The sequence below is a fragment of the Talpa occidentalis genome, unplaced genomic scaffold (genome assembly GCF_014898055.3).
Source record: "Talpa occidentalis isolate TD23 unplaced genomic scaffold, MPIMG_talOcc4v2.1 talOcc4.9, whole genome shotgun sequence".
In the NCBI taxonomy this organism is placed as follows: domain Eukaryota; kingdom Metazoa; phylum Chordata; class Mammalia; order Eulipotyphla; family Talpidae; genus Talpa; species Talpa occidentalis.
The window spans coordinates 115,250,291-115,273,121 of NW_023605305.1; the positions used below are offsets into that span (position 1 = coordinate 115,250,291).

At 43.1% G+C, this 22,831-nt stretch overlaps 1 protein-coding gene across 2 annotated transcripts; it reads left to right on the forward strand.

Annotated features, from left to right (window-relative positions):
* Positions 1 to 2,767: 2,767 nt before the first annotated feature.
* PRPF3 (pre-mRNA processing factor 3) lies at positions 2,768 to 21,859 on the forward strand. 2 transcript variants are annotated; one of them, XM_037498892.2, is made up of 16 exons: positions 2,768 to 2,835; positions 4,939 to 5,128; positions 6,420 to 6,550; positions 8,525 to 8,671; positions 10,248 to 10,331; positions 10,539 to 10,759; positions 11,379 to 11,685; positions 12,256 to 12,422; positions 13,268 to 13,347; positions 14,868 to 15,011; positions 15,550 to 15,649; positions 15,822 to 15,935; positions 17,285 to 17,403; positions 17,678 to 17,761; positions 18,931 to 18,992; positions 21,475 to 21,859. In XM_037498892.2, the coding sequence occupies exons 2-16, from the start codon at positions 4,984 to 4,986 to the stop codon at positions 21,619 to 21,621; spliced, it is 2,052 nt and encodes a 683-aa protein (XP_037354789.1). In that variant the 5' UTR covers positions 2,768 to 2,835; positions 4,939 to 4,983; the 3' UTR covers positions 21,622 to 21,859. The 2 variants fall into 2 exon arrangements, with proteins under 2 accessions (XP_037354789.1, XP_037354790.1); XM_037498893.2 differs by lacking the exon at positions 2,768 to 2,835 and adding an exon at positions 3,137 to 3,472.
* Positions 21,860 to 22,831: the final 972 nt, after the last annotated feature.

Here is a 22,831-nt window from a genome sequence, read left to right on the forward strand (position 1 = left end):
CGCCAACCCCTGCAGGCCCAGAGGGCTGGCGGCCCTGGCTGCACCCTCAGCATGGTGGTGAAAAGGCAAAACCCGAGGGAGCCGTCTGCCGAGCACGGCCTCTCCGGTCGCCCGTGTCCCGTCGCTGCCCCCTTGTGGTCGGCAGTGTGGCTGCAGGTTTTTTCCGGTCTTAATTTCTGATTTTTCACTGTTCGCAGCTTTCACAATGAACATCCTTATTGAATAAGCAGGCCTGCGAGAAGAGGTACTGGAACTGCCGTTACGTTCCTTGCCTCTCCAGGCTTGGCTCCCCCACCCTCTTCCATGGATCAGCAGTTAGGTCCTTGGTAAATTGCATTGTTGGTCATTACATAGAAATGACAGAAATAAAAGCTCTGGTCTTTACCCTCTGGAAATATTCATTGTAGTTAGGGATATTCTATATAAATATTGCCTACAATGTTGTTACCTTTGTACAACCTCATTTTAACAAGTTTATTTATTTATTTTTTTTTTTAAAAGATTTTTATTTTAAATTTATTTATTTATTTATACAAGCACTGGGTACAGTCAGAAGCGCAGGAGGGTGAGAGAATTCACCAGAGCCAGAGCGGGGAGCAGAGCAGGCAGAAGGACCGAAGTACACTGCTGAGGGGAGCAGAGGGCGGCAGGAGAGGTCTGCGCGCCATGTGGGACCCTCCTCCAGTGGCCGGGGAGCAGTCAGGGATCGAACCGGCGTTGCAGAGGCTGTGGGCAGCTTCGCAACCCAGCGCTCAACAGCTGCACCACCAGGGAGGCCCCTCATTTTAACAAGTTTAAATTAGGCATTCATAGTTCTGAATCCCTTTCAGTCTCAGATTTTTGGTCTTTAACACAGCACTTTGGATGGTATTAAGATGTGTGGTACCATGTGCCAGCTGCTGTTGCTGAAGAATATGGGCCTACGCTCTGCCAAAATGCAGGGTGTATCTGTGATAACAGAGTCAGGCCTGTTATTAAGATGCACCTGAACGCCATCCAAAATACTAAGAGATGGCAATGATCTAGAATTGTCTCTGAACATTTTCTCCTGTTTGTCCTAATGTCCTGACCATTGTTCTTGTCAACCAGAGTGGTGAACAATGGTGGGTGTCAGCAGAGACCCAGCTGAGAGGCCTTGTCTGGCAGCTAGTTTTTTAACAAGTCAAAATTTTCTGGGTTCAGTCTTGATCTCGGCAAAGTACTTAACATAAATTATGGTTTCCCCCTGTAAAGTGAGGACAATTGTATCTAAAGGTGTGTGGTGAGGATTAAATGAGAGAACGCATTATCATGTACTTAGCATAGTGTCTGGCACATACAGAACTTAACAAATCTAGGAATTAATAATCTAGTTGTGCCAGCCAGAAAGATGGCATTGATTCCTCCTGCTTACTCAGCCAGCACCAGCACCCATTTAATTCCTTCCAGCTGTCTTTTTTTTTTTTTTAATAGAGGCATGTTTTTATTTATTTATTTGTTTGTTTGTTTGTTTTGTTTGTTTATACATGCACTGGGTACAGTCAGAAGCGCGGGAGGGTGAGAGAATTCACCAGAGCCAGAGCAGGGAGCAGAGCAGGCAGAAGGACCGAAGTACACTGCTGAGGGGAGCAGCGGGCGGCAGGAGAGGTCTGCGCGCCATGTGGGACCCTCCTCCGGGGGCCGGGGAGCAGCCGGGGATCGAACTGGTGCTGCAGAGGCTGTGGGCAGCTTCGCAACCCAGCACTCAACCGCTGCGCCACTGGGGAGGCCCCCTTCCAGCTGTCTTGATTCAATGCTGCAGGCCTCATCCCAGCTACCATCATAACTCTCTGCAGCCACTTACCTCCTTTATGTCAGTATTGCCTGGCCTTCAGTTCCTGTCCACGTTGGCCAGAATGATTGTTCTAACATGCAACCCTGAACTTTTACTTTTCATGCTTGTATTTGCAAGTAGTTGGTACTCATTGCTTTCAAATAAAGTCCAAACATTCAGTAAAGCATTTAAAACCTGGGCATCCCTGGCGGCGCAGGGGTTAAGTCTCAGCACTATCAAGCTGTGGCCAGCCACTGTGGCCTAAGTCTGATCCCCAGCCATGGAGCTGACCCGCATGGCGCGCAGACCTCTCCTGTCTTCCTGCTGCTCCCCTCAGCAGTGTGTTTCAGTAGATCCGCCTGTTCTGCTCCCAGCTGTCTCTCATGAATCCTCTCATTCTCCCCCCCCCCTGCCACCTCTGGCCTTCACCCCAGTTCTTGTGTGCATAAATAAAGAGAAGAGCCCCCACGGCCGAGGGCAGCACCCTGACCAGACCTGAAGGCCAGAAGGCTGCGTATAAAGCGCGTCGTCCATGAAGGCAAGACAGACAAAGCGTCCTGCCGCACTCTTTCCTAGATCGCCTCTGGCACCGCTGTGAAGTCGGGGGGCCAGGTGAGGTAGGGGTGTCAGCGCTAGTGAGTGATCGCTCCTCTAAGAACCGACTTGGTACGGAAAGGCCGCGTTTAGTCCGAACACACAAGCCCCGTTTTGCGCTCCGAGGTAACGCTGCGCACTTTGCGTCCACACTGCGAGGCCCGCAGGCGGCGCGGCCCCTGCACCCCGCGGCGCCCGACCGCAGCCGCCGGGCTGGCGCGACCCGACTAGGTGCGAGCAGCTGCGGGCGCGAGCGCCGCCCGCGCATGCGCCGGGCCCCGGACAGCAGCTCCTGCGGCTGCGCGGCCGGCGCCCGCCCCTCGGGTCACGTGGCGGGAGGCGCGGCGTGGCGCGGCCGTGGCGGCGCGACGGCAGGCCGTAGGGCGCGCGCGGGGTTTCCGGTTCCGGTGTAACGTTCGGGCTCCGTCTCAGGGGCTGAAGTTTGTGAGGTGAGTGGTGGCCCCGGGCCCGGGCGGCGTGCTGCGGGTGCGAGCGACGGGGCCGGGGCCCGGTCCGCGGGGCGCCCCGAGGCGGGAGGCTCGGCGGGAAGGCGGCCGAGGGAAGCGCGGGGTGCCGGGGAGCCCGGCGGGACTGAGGTTGCTGAGGGGAAAGGGCGGGGGCGGGAAGGGACAAGGTGGGGAACCCGGCCCCGAGCTGAGGAGTTTGGGTAGAACCGGGTGGGCAGGGCCGGCGGGACGCCGAGAGCAAAGCCGGGGGAACGGGGGCGTCTGCGGGGAAACCGAGGCGCAGAAGAGCACAAAGTGGGGGGATTCCTCAGAAGGTTGGCCCTGCTCCCAGAGATCTCTGCCCCCCCTTCCACGGCGGCCCCCCACCCGCGCAGTTGTTCGTTCTTGAATGCATTAGTGACAGAAGTTACCGCTTGGAACTTTTATGTTTGCCCCCTGGCTGAGTGTGCACCTCATCTCGTGGAGAACTGGCTTGAACCTGAGCGGTTGTTGGTGCTCTGACCCGGCACCTACCAGGTCAGATAGCGGTGGTACCTGTCGTGTTGTTTGGGTTTTTTTTTTTTTTTTTGCTTTGTAGCTGTGAGTCCGGCATCGTGGAATATAAGCCCCTAAGGGCCAGGTGAGGATTCTTGACTTTTCTGTTGTAAATAATCTCAACACTCAGCGTGCTGCTCCCAATAGTTAAGCAATGCGTATTGATTGAATGAAGTCAGTATGATGTAGGTTTTAAGATAAGGTGTGGAAGATTGGTGAACTAAACCCAGGGGAATTACCTGCCCAAAGGCTGGAGAATGGTAGGGTTTCCATCCCGACTGTTGGCTGCGAGCTCCTTCTTTACTTTGCGCAGTGTCTGAATGTGCTGCTTTGAGCAGTGCACGCTTAATGCTAGAGGCTGTTAGACTGTATACTGCTGTTTCATCACGGGTGAGTAGAGACACCGTAGGATCGTTCATATAATGTATCACGGAGACACGAAATCTTTCACTCCTAGTTTCATGACTAATCTCACTTTGTGTATTTACATCAAAATTAAATACACTGATGGCAGCAGATCTGATAGAAGAGAAACACCAAGACTGTAGTAGTTGATCAGGTAGTTTCTTCTAGGAGAAAAGATTTCTTAAAACATCTTGAGTGATTGACCTCATGTGTGATGTTGCTTGGGGGAGGTGATACCGCTTGGAGAAGATTAGCTTGGAAATTGAGGTTAGTGGAGATTATTGACTTTGAGGCACTATAGAGGAAATTGGGGAATTCAAGTTTCTCTAGGCTCATGGGGAGTTTTCAGACTTAGATAGAAAATCAAAATGTAAGCGTGAATAATGCTTGAGAATTATACTAGTATGCATAATAACAAGATTTGTTGTAGAGTGTCTTTTATGATAGTGTTTATTAAGCTGTAAAGTTGAAGATGTGAAAAGGTCAAGAGAGCAAGCGTATATCCAAAATAAGGGTATTTTTTTCTGAGCTGAGGGATTGCTCTTACCAAGTCAGCTGAGAGAGACTCTGTAGAACATGAGAGAAAATTATCTGGGTACAGAATCCTCACTGGGATGAATATGACTACCCAGATCTGTAACAGAACATTAAGGATTATGAGATTTTTAAAGGATGATTGACCTGGATAAATCCGCCTTTATTTGCATCCCTTAAAACAAAGGGAAACCTATAGGTCAGAGCAGGCTTACAGAATGCCTGCCTGCAAGTAGGTGTGTTAGAAAAGCTGGCCTCTGGGTGGGCTTTCTGCAGTCTTCTTTCATGTACTCTGTTTGCCAGTCCTTGTTAACATGGTAGGATCAAGAAAGAAACCAGAACTTATTTCTCAGACAAGGTTATTCTTAGGATTTGTTTGTTTAGTCTGCAAGTTTCATTGATCCATTGAGACTGACCTTGTTAGGGTTAAAAATTGAATAGAATGGAGTTCATTCTGCTTTGAAGTGTGGTTTTCGGGAGAACACTTAACCTGAAGTGAAGGGGAAGGTTGCGAATGGGCGGGGAATGCGCTCCTGATGTTCCACCAGTGCCTGCAGTTGCTTTAGTGTTTTCCTACCTTCTAATTGAACTCTTTTCCTGGTTTCTTTTTAGGTGCAGTATTAATTCCCTTTTGCGCTGTCCTCCATTTCCTGGAGAATGGCGCTGTCCAAGAGGGAGCTGGATGAGCTGAAACCATGGATAGAAAAGACAGTGAAGAGGGTGCTGGGTTTCTCAGAGCCCACGGTTGTCACAGCAGCACTGAACTGTGTGGGGAAGGGCATGGACAAGAAGAAGGCTGCTGGTGCGTGCTTTTCTGAATCTTTTGACTTCACATGTAGGATGGCCCCAAACGCTTTGAACCTTTCCAGAATTCTGTTGGGATTATCTAAAAAAGATCAGGTCACAATTTATTTACTCTTGCATTACAATGGAAATAGTTTAAATAATTTTGCTTTTCTCTCTTATTGCTACATTTTTTTATACTATTTGGGACATAGTTTGTTTTTGTTTTTTTTTTTTTTTAAACATTTATTTATTTATGGGGTACAGGCCAAAGGTGTGGAGGGTGAGAGGATTCACCAGAGACAGAGTGGGTAACAGAACAGGCAGATAGACCGAAGTACACTGCTGAGGGGAGCAGCGGGGCGGGTCAGGAGAGGTCTGCTGTGCCATGTATTGCTGCACCAGGGTTGCTCCCTGGCTGGCCAGGAATCGAACTTGTGCTGTAGTGGCTGCGGTTAACTTCATTGTGTTTTAACCCTTGCACCACCAGGGGGGCCCTTGTGGCATATGTCAAATCTCAGACTGTACTGACCTTTGACCACTGTACTGAATTACCTAAGGTAATTCGCATAAGAAATAGTTTAATGTCAGATTCAGACTGACATCTAACCGTATAGGAGTCTCTATAAAATAAATTTTAAAAATTGAGGGAGGGAGGGCCTCCCTGGTGGCGCAGCGGTTGAGCGCTGGGTTGCGAAGCTGCCCACGGCCTCTGCAGCGCCGGTTCGATCCCCGGCTGCTCCCCGGCCACCACAGGAGGGTCCCACGTGGCGCGCAGACCTCTCCTGCCGCCCGCTGCTCCCCTCAGCAGTGTACTTCGGTCCTTCTGCCTGCTCTGCTCCCCGCTCTGGCTCTGGTGAGTTCTCTCACCCTCCCGCGCTTCTGACTGTACCCAGTGCATGTATAAACAAAACAAACAAACTAAATAAATAAATAAATAAATAAAGCATGCCTCTATAAAAAAAAATTAAAAAAAAAATTTGAGGGAGGGAGATTTTTTCTGGGGTAGTCTTCTATAACTTGCTATTTGGGAAACATTAGGGTTTTTATGCACCCTAAATTTTGATGCATGACACAGACAGATTGCTCTTGCTATGGTACTTCCTATTCCCAAAATTACAAGTATATTGTTACCTCATAAGGTAAGGTCACTCTATGTAAGAGAATTTGTAGGAATTCTACAAAGAACTTAATAAAACATTTCCCTACATCTGGGATGAAATTCCAGTATTGGTGTGTGTTAATATGTCTTGTAGTAGAATAAATGCTCTTAATGTTTTCAACCTTACTGCTTCTTTTTTACCTCTCAGACCATCTGAAACCTTTTCTTGATGATTCTACTCTTCGATTTGTGGACAAATTGTTTGAGGCTGTGGAGGAAGGCCGGAGCTCTAGGCATTCCAAGTCTAGCAGTGACAGGAGCAGAAAAAGAGAACTAAAGGTAGGTTATATTGAACTAACTGATTAACTCAGAATTGTTTTGAATGGTAACAAAGTTGCTGAGCTTACCTGGCTCACACTTTGATATTTGCTATTAAAATATCTACTGTTCAAGAGAGATACTTAGACATTGTAGAGGGGATGAACTTGCATTATTACCACCTTACAGTGATGAGCTACTTAAGTTCATGGGTTGAAATATTCCAAGAAAATAGTCAGTAGCTTTGCTCTTTTTCGTGCATAGTTAGGGGTTTTGGTTCTCATGTCTCCCTGTCCCGCCATCCTCCTTTACTACTACCTATAAATTGACAGTAGCTCTAAGATTGTATGCTTGGATTTGCTTGCAGTCTAATTGATTGCTTGAGAATGTGATTCCACTATTATCTGAGTTGTAGACCTCATTATTGCTCCTTTTTAGAGGTTTCTCTGCAACAGACTTGTAGATGGGAGACATAACAATAAGTATGTCTGGAGAACCTACCATTTGCTATATAGAATGTTGCTGGTCATCTTAAAGGGACCATCATATTTCACCGTTGATTTTGTAGTTGCTGATGGGTCGTAGCCTCTTTCAATATTTTCATTGTCAGTAGCTGATCTCTGTCTCATTTTTCTCTGTCTTTTAAAAAAAAATCTTCTCTGTGACTCCCATCAAACCTTCCCAAGTGATTTTAGTACCTTGGCTGTTCCATTGCTTTTCTTGATGTGCACAGAGGGAATGAGCATTGTCTACTTAGTCTCTGGCAGGCTGTAGAACCAAGAGAAATAGTTTCAGGTGCCCTTTGTGTTTAGGGTATTGTAGAATGACGAGAGGAATGAGAAATAGTCCTTGCCTTAAAGGAATTTAAGGGGTGAGAGCACAATAAAACAGGCACAAACTATAAAATCTGAGTATTAGTTTTATATATATATTTTAGAGTTGACTATAGAATCTCAAACTTATGTTGGGTTTTGTTCTATTTGAAGGGGAACGCTTGATCCACAGCATACACCACTCTGTAGCGTGAAGGTTATGTTAAGATTGGCATGCTGCTATACTAAGGGCTGAGGACAGAATGTGAATGAGTGACTGCCTTGGGTGGGCTTAAAAATGGTTACTTGAAGGAGGTATCTAGATAGCCTTGGGATATGGGTCCCATTTTGGTCCATTTAGGTCCCCACCCCACACAATATATTATGGGAGAGTCCTTTTTCTTGAACTGTAGGAGTTCCAGGAAGCGCTCGCCCCTGGCCGAGGATATGTCCTTGCAAAACACGAGCCCTCCTAGTGAAGAGGGGATGTCACCCAAAGCCTACCACCGGTGTGTACATTTGCTTTTTCCCATTGTCCCTTCCAGTTGGCCACTCTTGGTCCTGTTAAATTCACTTTGCAAATTAGTCAACATATTTGAGTTCCCATTGTTTGATAGAAACAGTGTTACTGGGGAATAGCGAAGAAAAGAGAGACAGCCCCTGTCCTGGCAGAGCGTAGACTGTAGTTGGGAGGAACTACTAACATTGAAGACTTAACACTTGGCAAGCAGAATATCAGCCATGTAATTTTACCTACTGTGAACCAACCTCTTAAGTGCTAAGCGGATGTGAAACAAAAGTTTGATCAGAGTGGGATGAGATTATTAATGAGGAAAAGTTCCTGGAGGAGGTGAGTTTTAGGCAGGATTTGGAACTGGGATTTTCACAGAAAAGTTAAGGGAGATTATTACAAATGTGGGCAGTAGCATTTTGCAAAGATGTTGAAATGGGAACATTTATATGAATGTGGGGATGAATTTGCTTGACTGGAATAGAATGATGAAATTGGGTGAGGTGGTCCACTTGGAGGGTCTAGAAGACTGACTTCTGGCAAGTAGCCATTTGCAAGATGGCATCATAGTCCCCTGGGAAGAGCCACCAAATGCTGATAGGGACTAGGATGGTTTTTCCCTTCTCCCCTGGGCAGGAAATACAAATCTTCTGTCATCTTTGGTTCCCGTAGGAAGTGTTTGGTGATGACTCTGAGATTTCCAAGGAATCATCAGGAGTAAAAAAGCGACGGATACCCCGTTTTGAGGAGGTGGAAGAGGAACCAGAAGTGATCCCTGGGCCTCCATCAGAGAGTCCTGGCATGCTCACTAAGCTCCAGGTAGTAAGCAAAGGCTGGACACGAGTTAAAGAAATGAGATGCTTGGGTTTAAATTTATTGTAATTTTACTTGAATTAGTGTTTGGTGTTGGAGAACTTTTATTTCCTGCTTCATGTTTCATCATTCTTTGGCTTAATCAGGAGTATTCCATTTCAGGGCCATAAAAGTAGCTTTTATGGAGCACCTGTTAATGGGCAAGCAAGATGTGGTACATACAGTTACCTGCCTCATTGGGTCATAGAGAAAATTAATTGAAATAATCAGAACTCAGCTTGATGACAGAAAACTGTAATACGGAAAAGATATAATCTACTTAAATAATTTCAGCTTGACTTTGCTTTTATATGGTAGTATCTGTTTTCAAATGGGCACCGTTAAACAATTTTGATACCATATAAGCAAGAGATGTTTCTTATGAGATATTCTTTTTAATTAAAAAACCATTTTTTTTTTAATTTTTTTTATTAAGGCATGTTTTATTTATTTATTTGTTTGTTTTTTTATGCATGCACTGGGTACAGTCAGAAGCGCGGGAGGGTGAGAGAATTCACAGAGCCAGAGCGGGGAGCAGAGCAGGCAGAAGGACCGAAGTACACTGCTGAGGGGAGCAGCGGGCCGCAGGAGAGGTCTGCGCGCCATGTGGGACCCTCCTCTGGTGGCCGGGGAGCAGCCGGGGATCGAACCGGCGCCGCAGAGGCCGCGGGCAGCTTCGCAACCCAGCGCTCAACCGCTGCGCCACCGGGGAGGCCCTAAAAACCATTTTAAAACATCATTGGAGGAGATAGAATATATGTGTACATATGTATGGACAGTGAACAGACTTTATCTCTTTGTGATATTTCTGGAAAGGAAGAAACTGATGATGTTTTTTAGAGGACGGGGTTAAAGGAGTTTACAATGTGCCCTTTTATACTTTCCTGCCTTTTGAACTATGTAAATAATACCACCTACTCCAAAAATGTTAAAAATGAATTTTAGAAAGTATCTTGACAGATTTTTGGGAAAATGCAAGAGGAGTTATCCCCAAAGTTTATTATTCTGAACTTCTTTAGAAGTTTACAGATACTAGAAGTTTACAAATGCTAGAATCCTTCTCCGCAGCTAAATTACATCTTTATGCTATCATCTCTGGTTACCCAGACTAAGAATTCAGGGACTCAGAGCCTATCTTTTTATTAAAGAATAATTGTATGGGTTTTGTTAGGAATGTTGCATGTGTCACTTAAATGCATACAACAGCTCTGTAAGGCAGGTACTATTTTTTAACCCTTTTAGACCCCTGGAATGTTTAGAGATGAAATACCATGTCCAAAGTGCTCTAGATACTAAGTAACAGAGTTAGGATTCAAACTCAAGTCAAACTCTCTGACTCCAGTGTTTTAATCATCAAGCTACTTAACATCCTACCTTAGGAATTAATCCTTCCTAAATTCTCTGGCCTATTGTACAGGAAGAATATTATGCTGTTATTTAAAACATTTTTAGGTCTCTAGATCTGAAAGTCCATTGGGTTTAGAAACCTGTATGAAAGAAAACGTTAACTGGTTTTCTATTATCCCCCCACCCTGGAGAGCAGATCAAACAGATGATGGAGGCAGCAACACGGCAAATAGAGGAGAGGAAGAAACAACTGAGTTTCATTAGCCCTCCTGCACCTCAGGTATTGTGCTCATGGGACCCTGGAAAGAATCTTTAGCACAAAATTTCTTGCCTCTCGGATGAGAGTCCAGGAGGTGACTACGTGTTCTACTCCACAGTCTAACACACTGTGTGTGTGTGTGTTGTGTGTGTGTGTGTGTGTGAGAGAGAAAGAGAGAGAGAGAACTCTAATACTCCTGATTCTGATTTCTTTTTCTCTACTTCACAGCCAAAAACTCCCTCTTCCTCCCAACCAGAACGACTTCCAATTGGCAACACTATTCAGCCCTCCCAGGCTGCCACTTTCATGAATGATGCCATTGAAAAGGCAAGGAAAGCAGCTGAATTACAAGCCCGTATCCAAGCCCAGCTAGCACTGAAGCCAGGGCTCATTGGTAATGCCAATATGGTGGGCCTGGCCAATCTCCATGCCATGGGCATTGCTCCCCCGTGAGTATCTATTTTACAAAACCCCTTGTCGTTTCTGAAGCTTGAGAAACAGTTTATACCTTGGAATGTTATTGATCTGTGTCTTGCACGTAACCTAAAGCATTTCTTATACCATTTTGTGTTTCTTATATATGATCAAAAAATGCGATTTGAATTTATTGTCTTGGCTTCCTTGTAGAATTTACTACCCTTTTACAATTTGGAGAACAGAGAATAAGATGATGCATCTTACATTGGACCTGGGACTAAAACCAGGCCTCCTAACATTAAATCATGTTAAGTGAGACCAGATCTGAGAGTTCTTCACAGCTGGGTAAAGATAATAGACTTTAATTTTAGTATCTATGGTTATTTTGGTATCCCATGTCTCACTCAGGAGTTCAGAGGTAAACAAAGATAGGATTACACATTTTCTCATTGTAATCTGCAAATTCATTGAATTGAGATAGTACCCTGTATTTAAATATCCAGTTTGATATTTTTAATCAAGCTATTCACTGATTGAGGACTTTGTGTTCCATAGAATTGACTTTGTTGTCTTTGTCCGCCTTTGATATATTTTCTGAGGTTTTTTTGTTTGTTTCATATGGAATTTGTTTCTTTCTGGACTATTTTTCAGGAAGGTGGAATTAAAAGATCAAACTAAACCTACACCGCTAATCCTCGACGAGCAAGGTCGCACTGTGGATGCAACAGGCAAGGAGATTGAGCTGACACACCGCATGCCCACTCTGAAAGCCAATATTCGTGCTGTGAAAAGAGAACAGTTTAAGCAACAGCTAAAAGAAAAGCCATCAGAAGATATGGAATCTAATACTTTTTTTGACCCCCGAGTCTCAATTGCCCCTTCTCAGCGCCAGAGACGTACTTTTAAATTCCATGACAAGGGCAAATTTGAGAAGATTGCCCAGCGTTTACGGACAAAGGTATCTGGCTTAGACTAGAACCTAGAATCTCAAAGACATTTGGAAGATGACAAAAAGGAAATTGAATATAGTCCTAAAATACAATCAGAAAAGTGAATAATTTTTTAAATACTGTATTCCTGGAATACTTGATTTTTTAGCTGATGGATTTTTCAGTTAGAGTCTGTTTAGGTAGAAATGAAATTTTCAGCCTTCTCCATATACAACTTGCAGTAGGGAGGAACAATTCAGGATCTTGTGGGTAACGAGAAAAGCTAACAATCCGTACAATTGTATTGTTAATGACTTTGGCCTTGTCATTTTCACCCTGAGAGCCTCATAAAATGTCGTTTGTGCATATTTGCTGCAAGCACACTGGCGTGGGTGGATAGTGATGAGGGTGAGGTATGTGTAAATCAACTAAGTAAAGGTTAAATAAAACGAGCTCTTTTTTTGAAACTTACAGAAATTATGGACTCATCACAGTAGGTATAAATTGTTCAACAAGAGAGTATTTTAAAATTTGGGATTCTACCGCTTTTCTATTCTCTGTGTCTCTTACTTTCCTCTCTTTGTTTATCTTGTCTTTAGGCTCAATTGGAGAAGCTGCAGGCAGAGATCTCCCAGGCAGCTAGAAAAACAGGCATCCATACCACAACGAGGCTCGCCCTCATTGCTCCTAAGAAGGAGTTAAAGGAAGGAGATATCCCTGAAATCGAGTGGTGGGACTCCTACATCATCCCCAATGGGTTTGACCTGTGAGTTTGTCAGTAATACCTTTTCATAACACTGCAGTGTCATGGAATAATAGTACTCATGCTTTAAGTAAAACTTTGAAATCCAAGGGAAGTAGTTAATCATACACAACCTCATATATATTTATAAAGGATATGTTAATGGGTTATTTTAGGTTTTTTCTTGAGTTGATGTTGGAGGAAAGGGCACACATAATCAAGGCTCTAGGGAAGTATTACCCACTGGAGTTTTGTGTGATAATGGACATATTTGCTCTCTTGTCTGAGATAGCAGCCACTGTGTACATGTGAATGTAGAGTGCTTCAAAACTAAATTTTCTGTGTTAAACATTACTTGTTTTTCAGTTATTTCTTAATTATATTACTTTACTACTTGTAATAGATGTTTACATATCTTAAAGGTCCAGTTCTAGAATAGAGCAAGGTTTCTTAATTGATGGTGGACAGAATGGTAAATAAAGCATATTAGAGACATTTAGACAACTTTCACTATGTCTGTTCCACCACTCTGTTTCCTGGCTTTGGGACAGTGTTTCAGTCATTCTCTACCCCTCTGTTAACCGCCCCAGGAATTTATCCTTACTAATGAGAGAATGTAACAACCTCAGGAGAGAGGGTAGAAAAAAAGGTTGTGAATGACTGGTGTAGAGAGCGCATCTAAGCCTTAGTGGAACCCAGTTTCTCATCTTGAGAGATTACATTTAATACATATAATAGATATGCATGTATTGAAAAGGGGTGGAATACATTATGGATCATGAGTTTTTTCATTTTGTCTATGAGATTCCTTTTCTATTGGCATCATCTCTATCCACATATCTTGTTTTCCCTTCTTCCTCCAATTTTAGTACAGAGCAAAATCCTAAGAGAGAAGATTATTTTGGAATCACGAATCTTGTTGAACATCCAGCCCAACTCAACCCTCCAGGTAAAGTATGGGTGGTTCAGTCAGGCTCTAGAGAAGTAGTCACTGGTAGAGCTTGTGTGATAATGGACATGTTTTCTGTGTGTCTGAGACAGCTGCCCCTGTCAACATGTGATTGTTGAGCACCTGAAAACCGAGTGCAACTGTACACTGGTTTCACCAGTATAGCTGAGGGTCTAGATTTTATTTTTTCAGTTTTAATGAATGTAAATTGGACATATGGCTGTTGGCTACTTTATTAGACAGTGTAGCTCTGAAGCATTGAGTCCTTACTTAGAGATGACTGACTTGTTGATGTGTGTGGTGGGTTAGGCTTTTACCATAGTGTTGACTCCCAGTTCTGGCCTTTACACCATTATGAAATGCCTTCCCTTTGTTGATCTTCTTTGTCTTCCGCCTTTTTTTCTTTATAATTTTTGTACCATAGCCTGTTGTTTCAGTAAGGCGAGAGGTTTTAATTGTGGCTGTTTTATTCAGCTGAATATGTTGGGTAAATCACTTGAAATACAGAATTTCCTCATTTGTACAGATATTAACTGATACATCTTCAAAAGTTTTTTGTTTTGTTTTTAAAGATTTATTTAGGCATCCAAGAACTGGGGTGTAGGCCAGAGGTGCGGGGGGTGAGAGTATTCACCAGAGAGAGAATGGGGAGCAGAACCAGTGGATCTACTAAAATACATCGCTGAGGGGAGCAGTGGGTGAGACGGGAGGTCTGCTGTGCCATGTGGGTCAACTCCCTGGCCGGGGATTGAACTCATGCTGCCGTGGCTGCTGATAGCTTCATTGTGCTAAGACTTAACCCCTTGCACCATCAGGGAGGCCTCCCACCTTTAAGCATTTTATGATTCATAAAAGATTTGATCACATTAGTCAGATTTGATCACATGAGTTAGATTTGGGATGAAAAGAGTTAATATCTCAGTTGGTAAATTGAGGAGTAAGTTCAGAAAAATATATTGGGACGTTGAGATAATACAAGGTATAGTAGTCATTGGATTTTACTTAATTCTACTTTGCTATCATCAGTGTGAATTACTAAAAGGATATGTGGGGGCAGAGGAAGATGTTTGTTTCTGAAAAGTTGAGTAAAAGTGCTTTGGGAGTCCAGAGGATTTTTCCCTGTGCCGTAAACTCTAAAATTATAAATTTTATCGTCAGTGTCAGTGGTTTTCAAATTGAATTCCACCAAAACATTTATGCTCAAGAGGTGGGATCTAAGTGGGATTCTGGATACTCGTTCTTAACCCCAACTCCTCACTTAGAACTAAAGGAGCTCTAATTTTGTTTTCTGTAATTGCCACATTTCAGTTGAATAAAGGGTCAACTGCTTAAAGAAAAACAAGTTTGAACACTACTCATGAAAGATAAAAACATTTTTTAAAAAATTTAACCATGTCATAACTATTAACCTAAACATCACTAACACTGACCAACTAAAGTGCCTTTTAATGTAAGTGGTACACACCCAAGTTCCTCGAGTAGGCTTATTGCTTTGGTACATTCATCTCTCTCCCTAACAGTTGACAGTGACACGCCAGTTACTCTGGGAGTATATCTTACCAAGAAGGAACAGAAGAAACTGCGAAGGCAAACGAGGAGGGAAGCACAGAAGGAGCTACAGGAGAAAGTCAGGCTGGGTCTCATGCCCCCACCGGAACCCAAAGGTGTGTTCTTGGGGTGAGGGAAAAAAGGGTGTCACATTGATCTCTGCCATTCTGTCCTGTCTTTAGCACCTCAGTATTCAGTGCTTTCTGTTTCTCAGAATCGGTCAGTGGTTTTGTCTTTCCTTATGAAGACAGTAGTTGCAGTATTTGCATGGCGTTGTTATGTATGTAATTCTTACTGTTTTAACAATGGAACCAGTTTAAAAACCTCTCCTGATTCCGTTATTCAGTAAAATTTTGAGTGAGCTTTGTTAGGTGTAGGATCTTTCACTAAACACTATGATCAGAATGAAAAAAATACCAAGAAATTAAGTTCCTTGTCTTTCATAAATTTTCAAACCTTGTAAGTACATACAATTAATTGTGTGACCTTTCACAAATACTGGGTTAATTGGATAGACTTTTCAATGTAGGAATTTTTTGAGGAAGTGAGTTTTTAGCAGAAATTTGAAATAAATAATGATTGTGAATTGGGAGAAGTGACAGGTTTTCCAGCTGGATACGTGACTCAGGAGATTGATTTCTGTCCCCACTGCAGTGAGAATTTCAAATTTGATGCGAGTATTAGGAACAGAAGCTGTTCAAGACCCCACGAAGGTAGAAGCGCATGTCAGAGCTCAGATGGCAAAAAGACAGAAGTAAGTGCCATAGGGGTGGGTGGAAACCCATGGCAAGCACCTATTCCAAACTCTTCTGGGGGATCCACGTCTGGAGGGGGGGGAGAGTCCTCCGTTGCTCTCTCTTTCCCTCAGCCCTGCCTCTGATCTTCAATGCCTTTCTCACTTGTGGATGTCCTTCCTGTCACGACAGAGCGCATGAAGAGGCCAACGCTGCCCGAAAACTTACAGCAGAACAGAGAAAGGTCAAGAAAATTAAAAAGCTTAAAGAAGATATTTCACAGGGGGTACACATATCTGTATATAGGTAGGTGTCCAAATTGGGTAGCTTATCTCTTAGAAATACTAAGACATTTTCCAAGTGCTTGAGGCAGAATCACCGTGATCTAGAAACACAGCTGACGTCAGTCCCTCTTCTCTTTTAATGACTCTCGTGTGAATTAGGAGATCGTAAATCTTTTACAGTAGTGAGTGTTGAGGTTTATTCTTCTCCTTGAGGTAGTCTTAGTGGACCAAGTCTGAAGAATTATGGGTGAATGAATGAATGAATAAATGAATATGTTTGTTCAGGCCAAGATGTGAACTAAGATCATTCATCATTTGTCATAAGAGATCATTCTGCTTCTCCAGGAAACATTAAAAATTTCTCTCTTTAAGCAGTTATATCCTTATCCCCATGTATTGCAGAGATCCTTTCATTTCCACTCCAAAATGTACTTTATACATCGTAAATATTTTCTACATTCATGTTGATTTGATATTTATTTTCATTTTACTCTTATTTGAATACATGTTTCTTTTTTTAAAATGTGCTCATATTTAGTAACTAATTCTTTAAAAACAGTAAATGCTTATTAAGATTTTTCTAAGTTGTAACAATACAGAAGAGCACTTATTGAAAAAAATTCCTTCCTATTACTGATCTCCCAGGACTACTCATAGGTAATTGATGCTACCAGTTTTCATGTATTCTTTCTATCTTTTTTTTTAAAAGGTTTATTTATTTATGCATGGAAGAACTGGGGTATAGGCCAGAAGTGCGAGGGGTAAGAGAATTCACCAGAGACAGAGTGGAGAGCAGAACAGGTGGATTGACTGAAATATACTACTGAGGGGAGCAGCGGGGAGGCAGGAGAGGTCTGCTGCACCATATGTGGGTCACTCCCTGGCCAGGGAGCGAACTCAGGCCACAGAGGTGATAGCATGATGGCACTGAGATATAACCTCCCTTAACAGGAGGCCCCCATTTTCTTGTATTCTTTCAGAAGATGTTCATGCATAACATTATGACTACTTTACATTATAAGCACCTAGTGGGCAAAGAATTTGTTGATCTGTATACTGTCAAGAACAGTTAGCTTATAAATATTTTTGGACAAGGATAAATACTTCTTCATTCTTAGAGTAGATTTTGATTGCCTGCTCTTTGTTGTGGAGTATATGCTTAGTACTTCAGCTACTTGGAAGGAAGTATTAGAGAGTAGAAATATTTCTAGACTCATCAACTCTACCTTTGAGCAGTAGTATATTTGCTTACTCCAAAGGCCTTTATTTTTAGCGAGAAAAGCATATTGGATCCATCTATTTAATTGCCATTCCATTCAAGCAGCTGCTGATGCTAAAATGAAAGCCATAACTAAACTTTCCCTTCTCCAGAGTTCGAAATTTGAGCAACCCAGCCAAGAAGTTCAAGATTGAGGCCAATGCTGGGCAGCTGTACCTGACAGGGGTGGTGGTACTGCACAAGGATGTCAACGTGGTAGTAGTGGAAGGGGGTGAGTCTGAAAAAATGAGGGAGTCTGTCCCCAGGCAACCCTAGGCTTTGAAGTGATTTAGCGTGGTGGGGGAACAGGAGAAAAAGATAGTATTTTAGAGCCATTCCTGTGTTTAATATCCTCGGTTCCTATGTTCGTTGGTGTAGAAGGACCTAAGTTGTTCCTGGGATTGCTTCAACTACCACATTAATGTCTGACATTAAATGAGCTCAGAGGTTCTTTCTATTCCATCATCTCCCACAGCTGTGGCAAAATTCTCCTTCTCTGTTTCCAGGCCCCAAGGCCCAGAAGAAATTTAAGCGACTTATGCTGCATCGGATAAAGTGGGATGAACAGACATCTAACACAAAGGGAGATGGTGAATGGGGGTTAGCAGGGATTAAGCGGGAGGTTGGGTGGTACTTTTGTTTCTCAATCTGTTTCTTCACTCTGTCACTCTAGCTTGCTAACACTAGATAAGACCAGGATTTCTAGAAAGACCCATCTGAACTGTGTGCATGCCAGATGTAGATACAATATTTATTATGTGATCCTATACGTGAGTGATAGTCAGTCTCTGCCTGTTCTTCAAGGCCTTTCTAGCCGCTGGTTTCCCTGTTTGCCCCAGATCTGGATACTATTTATAGGAGTGTATTCAGTTTGTGAAAACACAGGACGTTTTATAGGAACGCAGGAAGAGAACATGTATATATATATATATGTGTTTTGCTTCAATAAATGATTGTTTAAAGGAATAAAGACCAAAAAAGATTTTCAGATCAGAAACTCTGCTTTGTTCAAGAAAATAACTTTTCAGTTCAGTTGTCCAACTTTATCTCCTATATATGATATATAAGATATGTATACAATAATATAGAACTGATATATCTTGTATGTGTGGTAATGTATAAGATAAATATTATATATGTCCATGTAATATTTGACATTCTCCTGGCAATAATTTTTCCAACAATACTCATTTTTGTCTACCTTAAGACCTGGTTACCATTTAACTTCTGCAGAGAGTTACTAAGTTTTTCCTAACTTTGACCCTCTTACACTTTTACCCTTAAAGTACTTATGTACCTTAAAGTACACTTTTTACTATAATTGACCTATATTTTATTTTGTTTTGGAAGGGTTCTAAGGTATTTCTATTTGGCATTTCTGTATTCTTCCTCCTTTACATCAAAAGTTTCTTGAGACGACTGTGTGACGTGGACATCTGAAGCCTGGCTCTCAGAATGCCTAGGGCAAATTTCTGTTGATTGCTTCTCTCGCATTCCTTATTCCCCAGTATACCCGCACAGCTCTTGGTTCATAGTGTGTACTCAAGAAGGGGTTATGGAATTAACTAATGTCCCCGCCTGTTTGGAGCTTCCAGTCTAATCTGAGGAAAATAAATAGTACCAGGCAACTTTGGCTGCTGATATATGGGGGAGGGAGATAATATTTAAATACATTTAGGTAGACTTGAATAATGTTTATTTAAATCTAAATTTTGGTCTCAAGTCTAGAGCAAGATTTTAACTATATTTTCTTTTCCAGATGATGAGGAATCTGATGAGGAAGCTGTGAAGAAAACCAACAAATGTGTGCTAGTCTGGGAGGTAGGTGGCCTTTGATAGAACACTGACACAGAACTTTAGTTCATTTCTGGTTGTTCATAGTATTCAAGTGGAACAGAGGAATGGCAACAACTATACAATGACTGCCCCTTTAATGATGTTCCTTTCTGGAATTTGTCGTTAAATGTTTGGCAGCAAATTCTTCCTTATTATATATGGTTAAATCAATGAAGTGTTTTTTTTTTTTTTTTTTAACTTCTCTGTTTTATTTATTTATGCATACAAGCTATTTATTTATTTATTTATTTAAAATTTTTTTTTTTTTAAATGAAAACATTAACTTTTTTTTTTTTTTTAAAGATTTATTTATTTATTTGTTTATACAAGCACTGGGTACAGTCAGAAGCACGGAGGGTGAGAGAATTCACCAGAGCCAGAGCAGGGAGCAGAGCAGGCAGAAGGACCGAAGTACACTGCTGAGGGGAGCAGCGGGCGGCAGGAGAGGTCTGCGCGCCATGCGGGACCCTCCTCCGGTGGCCGGGGAGCAGCCTGGAATCAAACCGGCGCCGCGGAGGCTGCCAGCAGCTTCGCAACCCAGCGCTCAACTGCTGCGCCACCGGCGAGGCCCTAAGCTATTTATTTATTTATGGTACAGGCTAGAGGTGTGGGGGTGAGAGGATTCACCAGAGACAGAGTGGGGAACAGAACCGGCAGATTGACTGAAACACACTGCTGAGGGGAGCAGCAGGCAAGTCAGGAGAAGTCGGCTGCACCATGTGCGTAGCTCCCTGGCCGGGGGATCGAACTTGTGCTGCAGTGGCTGCGGACAGCATCATAGGTTGCGTCTTACTTAACACCTTGTACCACCAGGGAGGCCCAAGTTTTTTGGTTTTTTTTTTTAGGATTTACTTATTTAGAGGCCTCCCTCATGGAGCAAGGGTTAAGATGCAAAGATATCTTCAGCCACTGCAGCACAAATTCGGTTCCCGGCCGCCCAGGGAGCAACCCATATGGCGCAACAGACCTCTCCTGACTCACCTGCTGCTCCCCTCAGCAGTGTACTTCGGTTATTCTGCCTGTTCTGTTCCCCACTCTGTCTCTGGTGAATCCTTACCCCTCACACCTCTGATCTGTACCCCAGCTCTTGTATGCATAAATAAATCTTAAAAAAAAAAAAGAAAAAGTCTAGTTTCCATTCTCCACCATATAATTAACGCCCTCTCCTTTTTTGCCCACCCTGCTGACACAACTCTTTTCATTCCAAAGATGATCTTAGGGAACCGATGTTAGTTCTGAAGAATGAATAAATATGCTTCTCCAGGCCAATATGTGAATTAAGAGTCATTTGTGCTTTGTGAAGCATAGAATAATCATCCCGTTTCTCCAGGAAGAAGTAACTGTTTCTTTCCAGTGACTTGATCCTTACCTGATGTATGGCAGTAATCATGTTAGTCCCACGCCAACAGGCAGCTTATACATTGTGAAGATTTTCTACTTTTGTGTTGTTTTGATGCCTTCATTTTTATGTTGAGTACATGTGTATCTTCTGTTGTTTAAATGTGCTCATACTTAGTAACTAGTTCTTTATTATAAAAATAGTACATCATTACAAAGGTAGTGAATGCTTATTAAAATAAACCCTACAGGCGGCACTTACTGAAAGAGTGTCCTTCGGATTCCCTGACCCTTTAAGACCACCCTGTAGGTAACTGCTATTCAGTGTTACTCATGTGGCTCTGTGTTATGCCAGACTCCTCGAATTCATGCACATAAATTAGGTCATAATAACCATAATGCCTGTTTCTCTTTTTCATAGGTTCCCACTTGCCTATTTAATATCCCAGCCCATTCAGTTCTTCCAAATTTTTTTCCATTTATCTCTAAAGCCCTCAGGAATTACATCTGATTCAGAAACAAAGCAAGTTCAGCTCTAGCCTTCTATTGGAATCTGATCCCTGAAAGCCCCTTGAGGTAGTACTTCCACACCTGTCACTGCTGCTGGTGGCTTGGTGAGGCGCAGCCCTTCCTAGTCCTTGCTCTTCTCTTACCTTTCTCCCCAGGTAGCCACCCGGACTCCCATTCCCTCCCCTCATCCCTGCGTTGTTTATCACGGGGCTGCAAAACATCCTGCTGTATACGGGGTCTCACCAGTGAGAGTCTTGTGAAGAGAATCCGTTCAGCTCCTCAGTTCTCTACTCCTTTCTCCTTAAAGCCTCAGATCTAGTCCTTGAGTTCTGGTGGAAGAAAAGTCAGTCTCAGCATACCCTCCTGATTTGTTCTCTCTCAGGCACCACAGCACAAAACTCACGCTTCAGTCCAAAAAAATGAGAACTTTATGCATGAAAATTCATTGAAAACTCACAAAAAGTCTCCAAGGGGGTGGAAGTTAGAATTGCTTTTACTGTAAAATCGCACTAAGCTAGGCACATTGTTAACGCAAGTTTCACTAGGTTTTATAAAATAATGAGGACAATTTAAATGAGCAATTGCACTGTGTTTATTGCAAATATTACCTCCTTCCCAGGGTACGGCCAAAGACCGGAGCTTTGGAGACATGAAGTTCAAACAGTGCCCCACAGAGAACATGGCTCGGGAGCATTTCAAAAAGCACGGCGCCGAACACTACTGGGACCTTGCACTGAGTGAATCTGTGCTGGAGTGCACTGACTGAGGCTGCCGCGGCCCCGGCCTCTCCCCTCTTGCCTGTGTCTCCTTGGTCCTCTCCTTTACTCTACTTCCCAGCCCCGTTTGTGTGTGTGCTCTCAGAACTGTGCCGGGCTGGCATCGGGCAGGGGCTCTCCTTGCCCCTTCCCTAGACAGCCTGGTGCTGCCCTTTATTCCCCTTATGTGCATATGATTAAAGAGTTATTTTTAAACTTGGTATGCTATTTTTCACATACTCGGAAGTATTGGAGTTTGATCTTTTCTCCGGATGTAGAGTGCTGTGGAAAATGAAAATGTTGTCATTGATATTTATGTATATATAAGTGAATGAATGTGTGGATGGATGAATGGAGAAGTATTTTTGAGGTCTAGAGAGTTCCGACCTGATTTTGGAGCAAAAGCAGGCAGAGGAAACAGGAGGGGGTGTTAGGTGGATCAAGAAGGCGGGAACAAATGTGTATCCATCTGTTAACCTTCAAAAGATGGCGTCATGAGGTAAAGGGATGACATCTGGTCTTGACTAAGTAGTTTTAACAGGAAATTAATTGCTTAAGAGTGTGTGTTGTAGGTGAAGTGCACACATCCCGGGAGGATGTTAATGAGTTAGTTTATAAAGTGGAATAGGATTTAGGTATCTAACCTATTTCCTCTCCTCACTAATTAAAAAAAAAAAAATCCTTTTCTAACAATGTGTAGTTTTTTTGTTTTCTAAGAACCTGACTAGATGTGGTTCTGTTTTAGCATTTAATATTTCTAGTTTGACTTTGGGAGTATTTAGGTCAGAATAAATACTCATTGAAGGCCAGAATTCTTATCTATCCTTCCATTTCTTGTTTCTTGTTGATGTATTGGGAGTGGATCAAACACAGGAGCCATTTGAGCTCCTGTAACTCCGGCTTGGCGCTTACTAGGGAGTGATGTTGGAGAAGTTGAACTTGACAAGACATTCTATGTTACAACCACCCTATTTTAAGAGTTTGAGGTCCTAATCACAGTGAAGGAATTATTAGGAAGTACTAGGATAAAGGGTGGAAAGAAAGGGCTTTCAGAAAAAAATTGTACAAGCTCCCTTTTCTAAATATAAGTAAACTGGGACCTCCCCTGGTGGTGCAGTGGTTGAGCGCTGGGCTGTGAAGCTGCCCGCAGCCTCTGCAGCGCCGGTTCAATCCCTGGCTGCCAGCGAGGGTCCCACATGGCATGCAGACCTCTCCTTCCGC

What these genes read in the sequence shown, in the direction of transcription:
- PRPF3 (XM_037498892.2), top strand. Translation starts at nt 4,984, where the DNA reads ATGGCGCTGTCCAAGAGGGAGCTGGATGAGCTGAAACCATGGATAGAA. An exon ending in ATCCCCAATGGGTTTGACCT is followed by an intron (nt 12,423 to 13,267) that starts GTGAGTTTGTCA and finishes CTCCAATTTTAG; the next exon opens with TACAGAGCAAAATCCTAAGA. An exon ending in GTACACATATCTGTATATAG is followed by an intron (nt 15,936 to 17,284) that starts GTAGGTGTCCAA and finishes TCCCTTCTCCAG; the next exon opens with AGTTCGAAATTTGAGCAACC.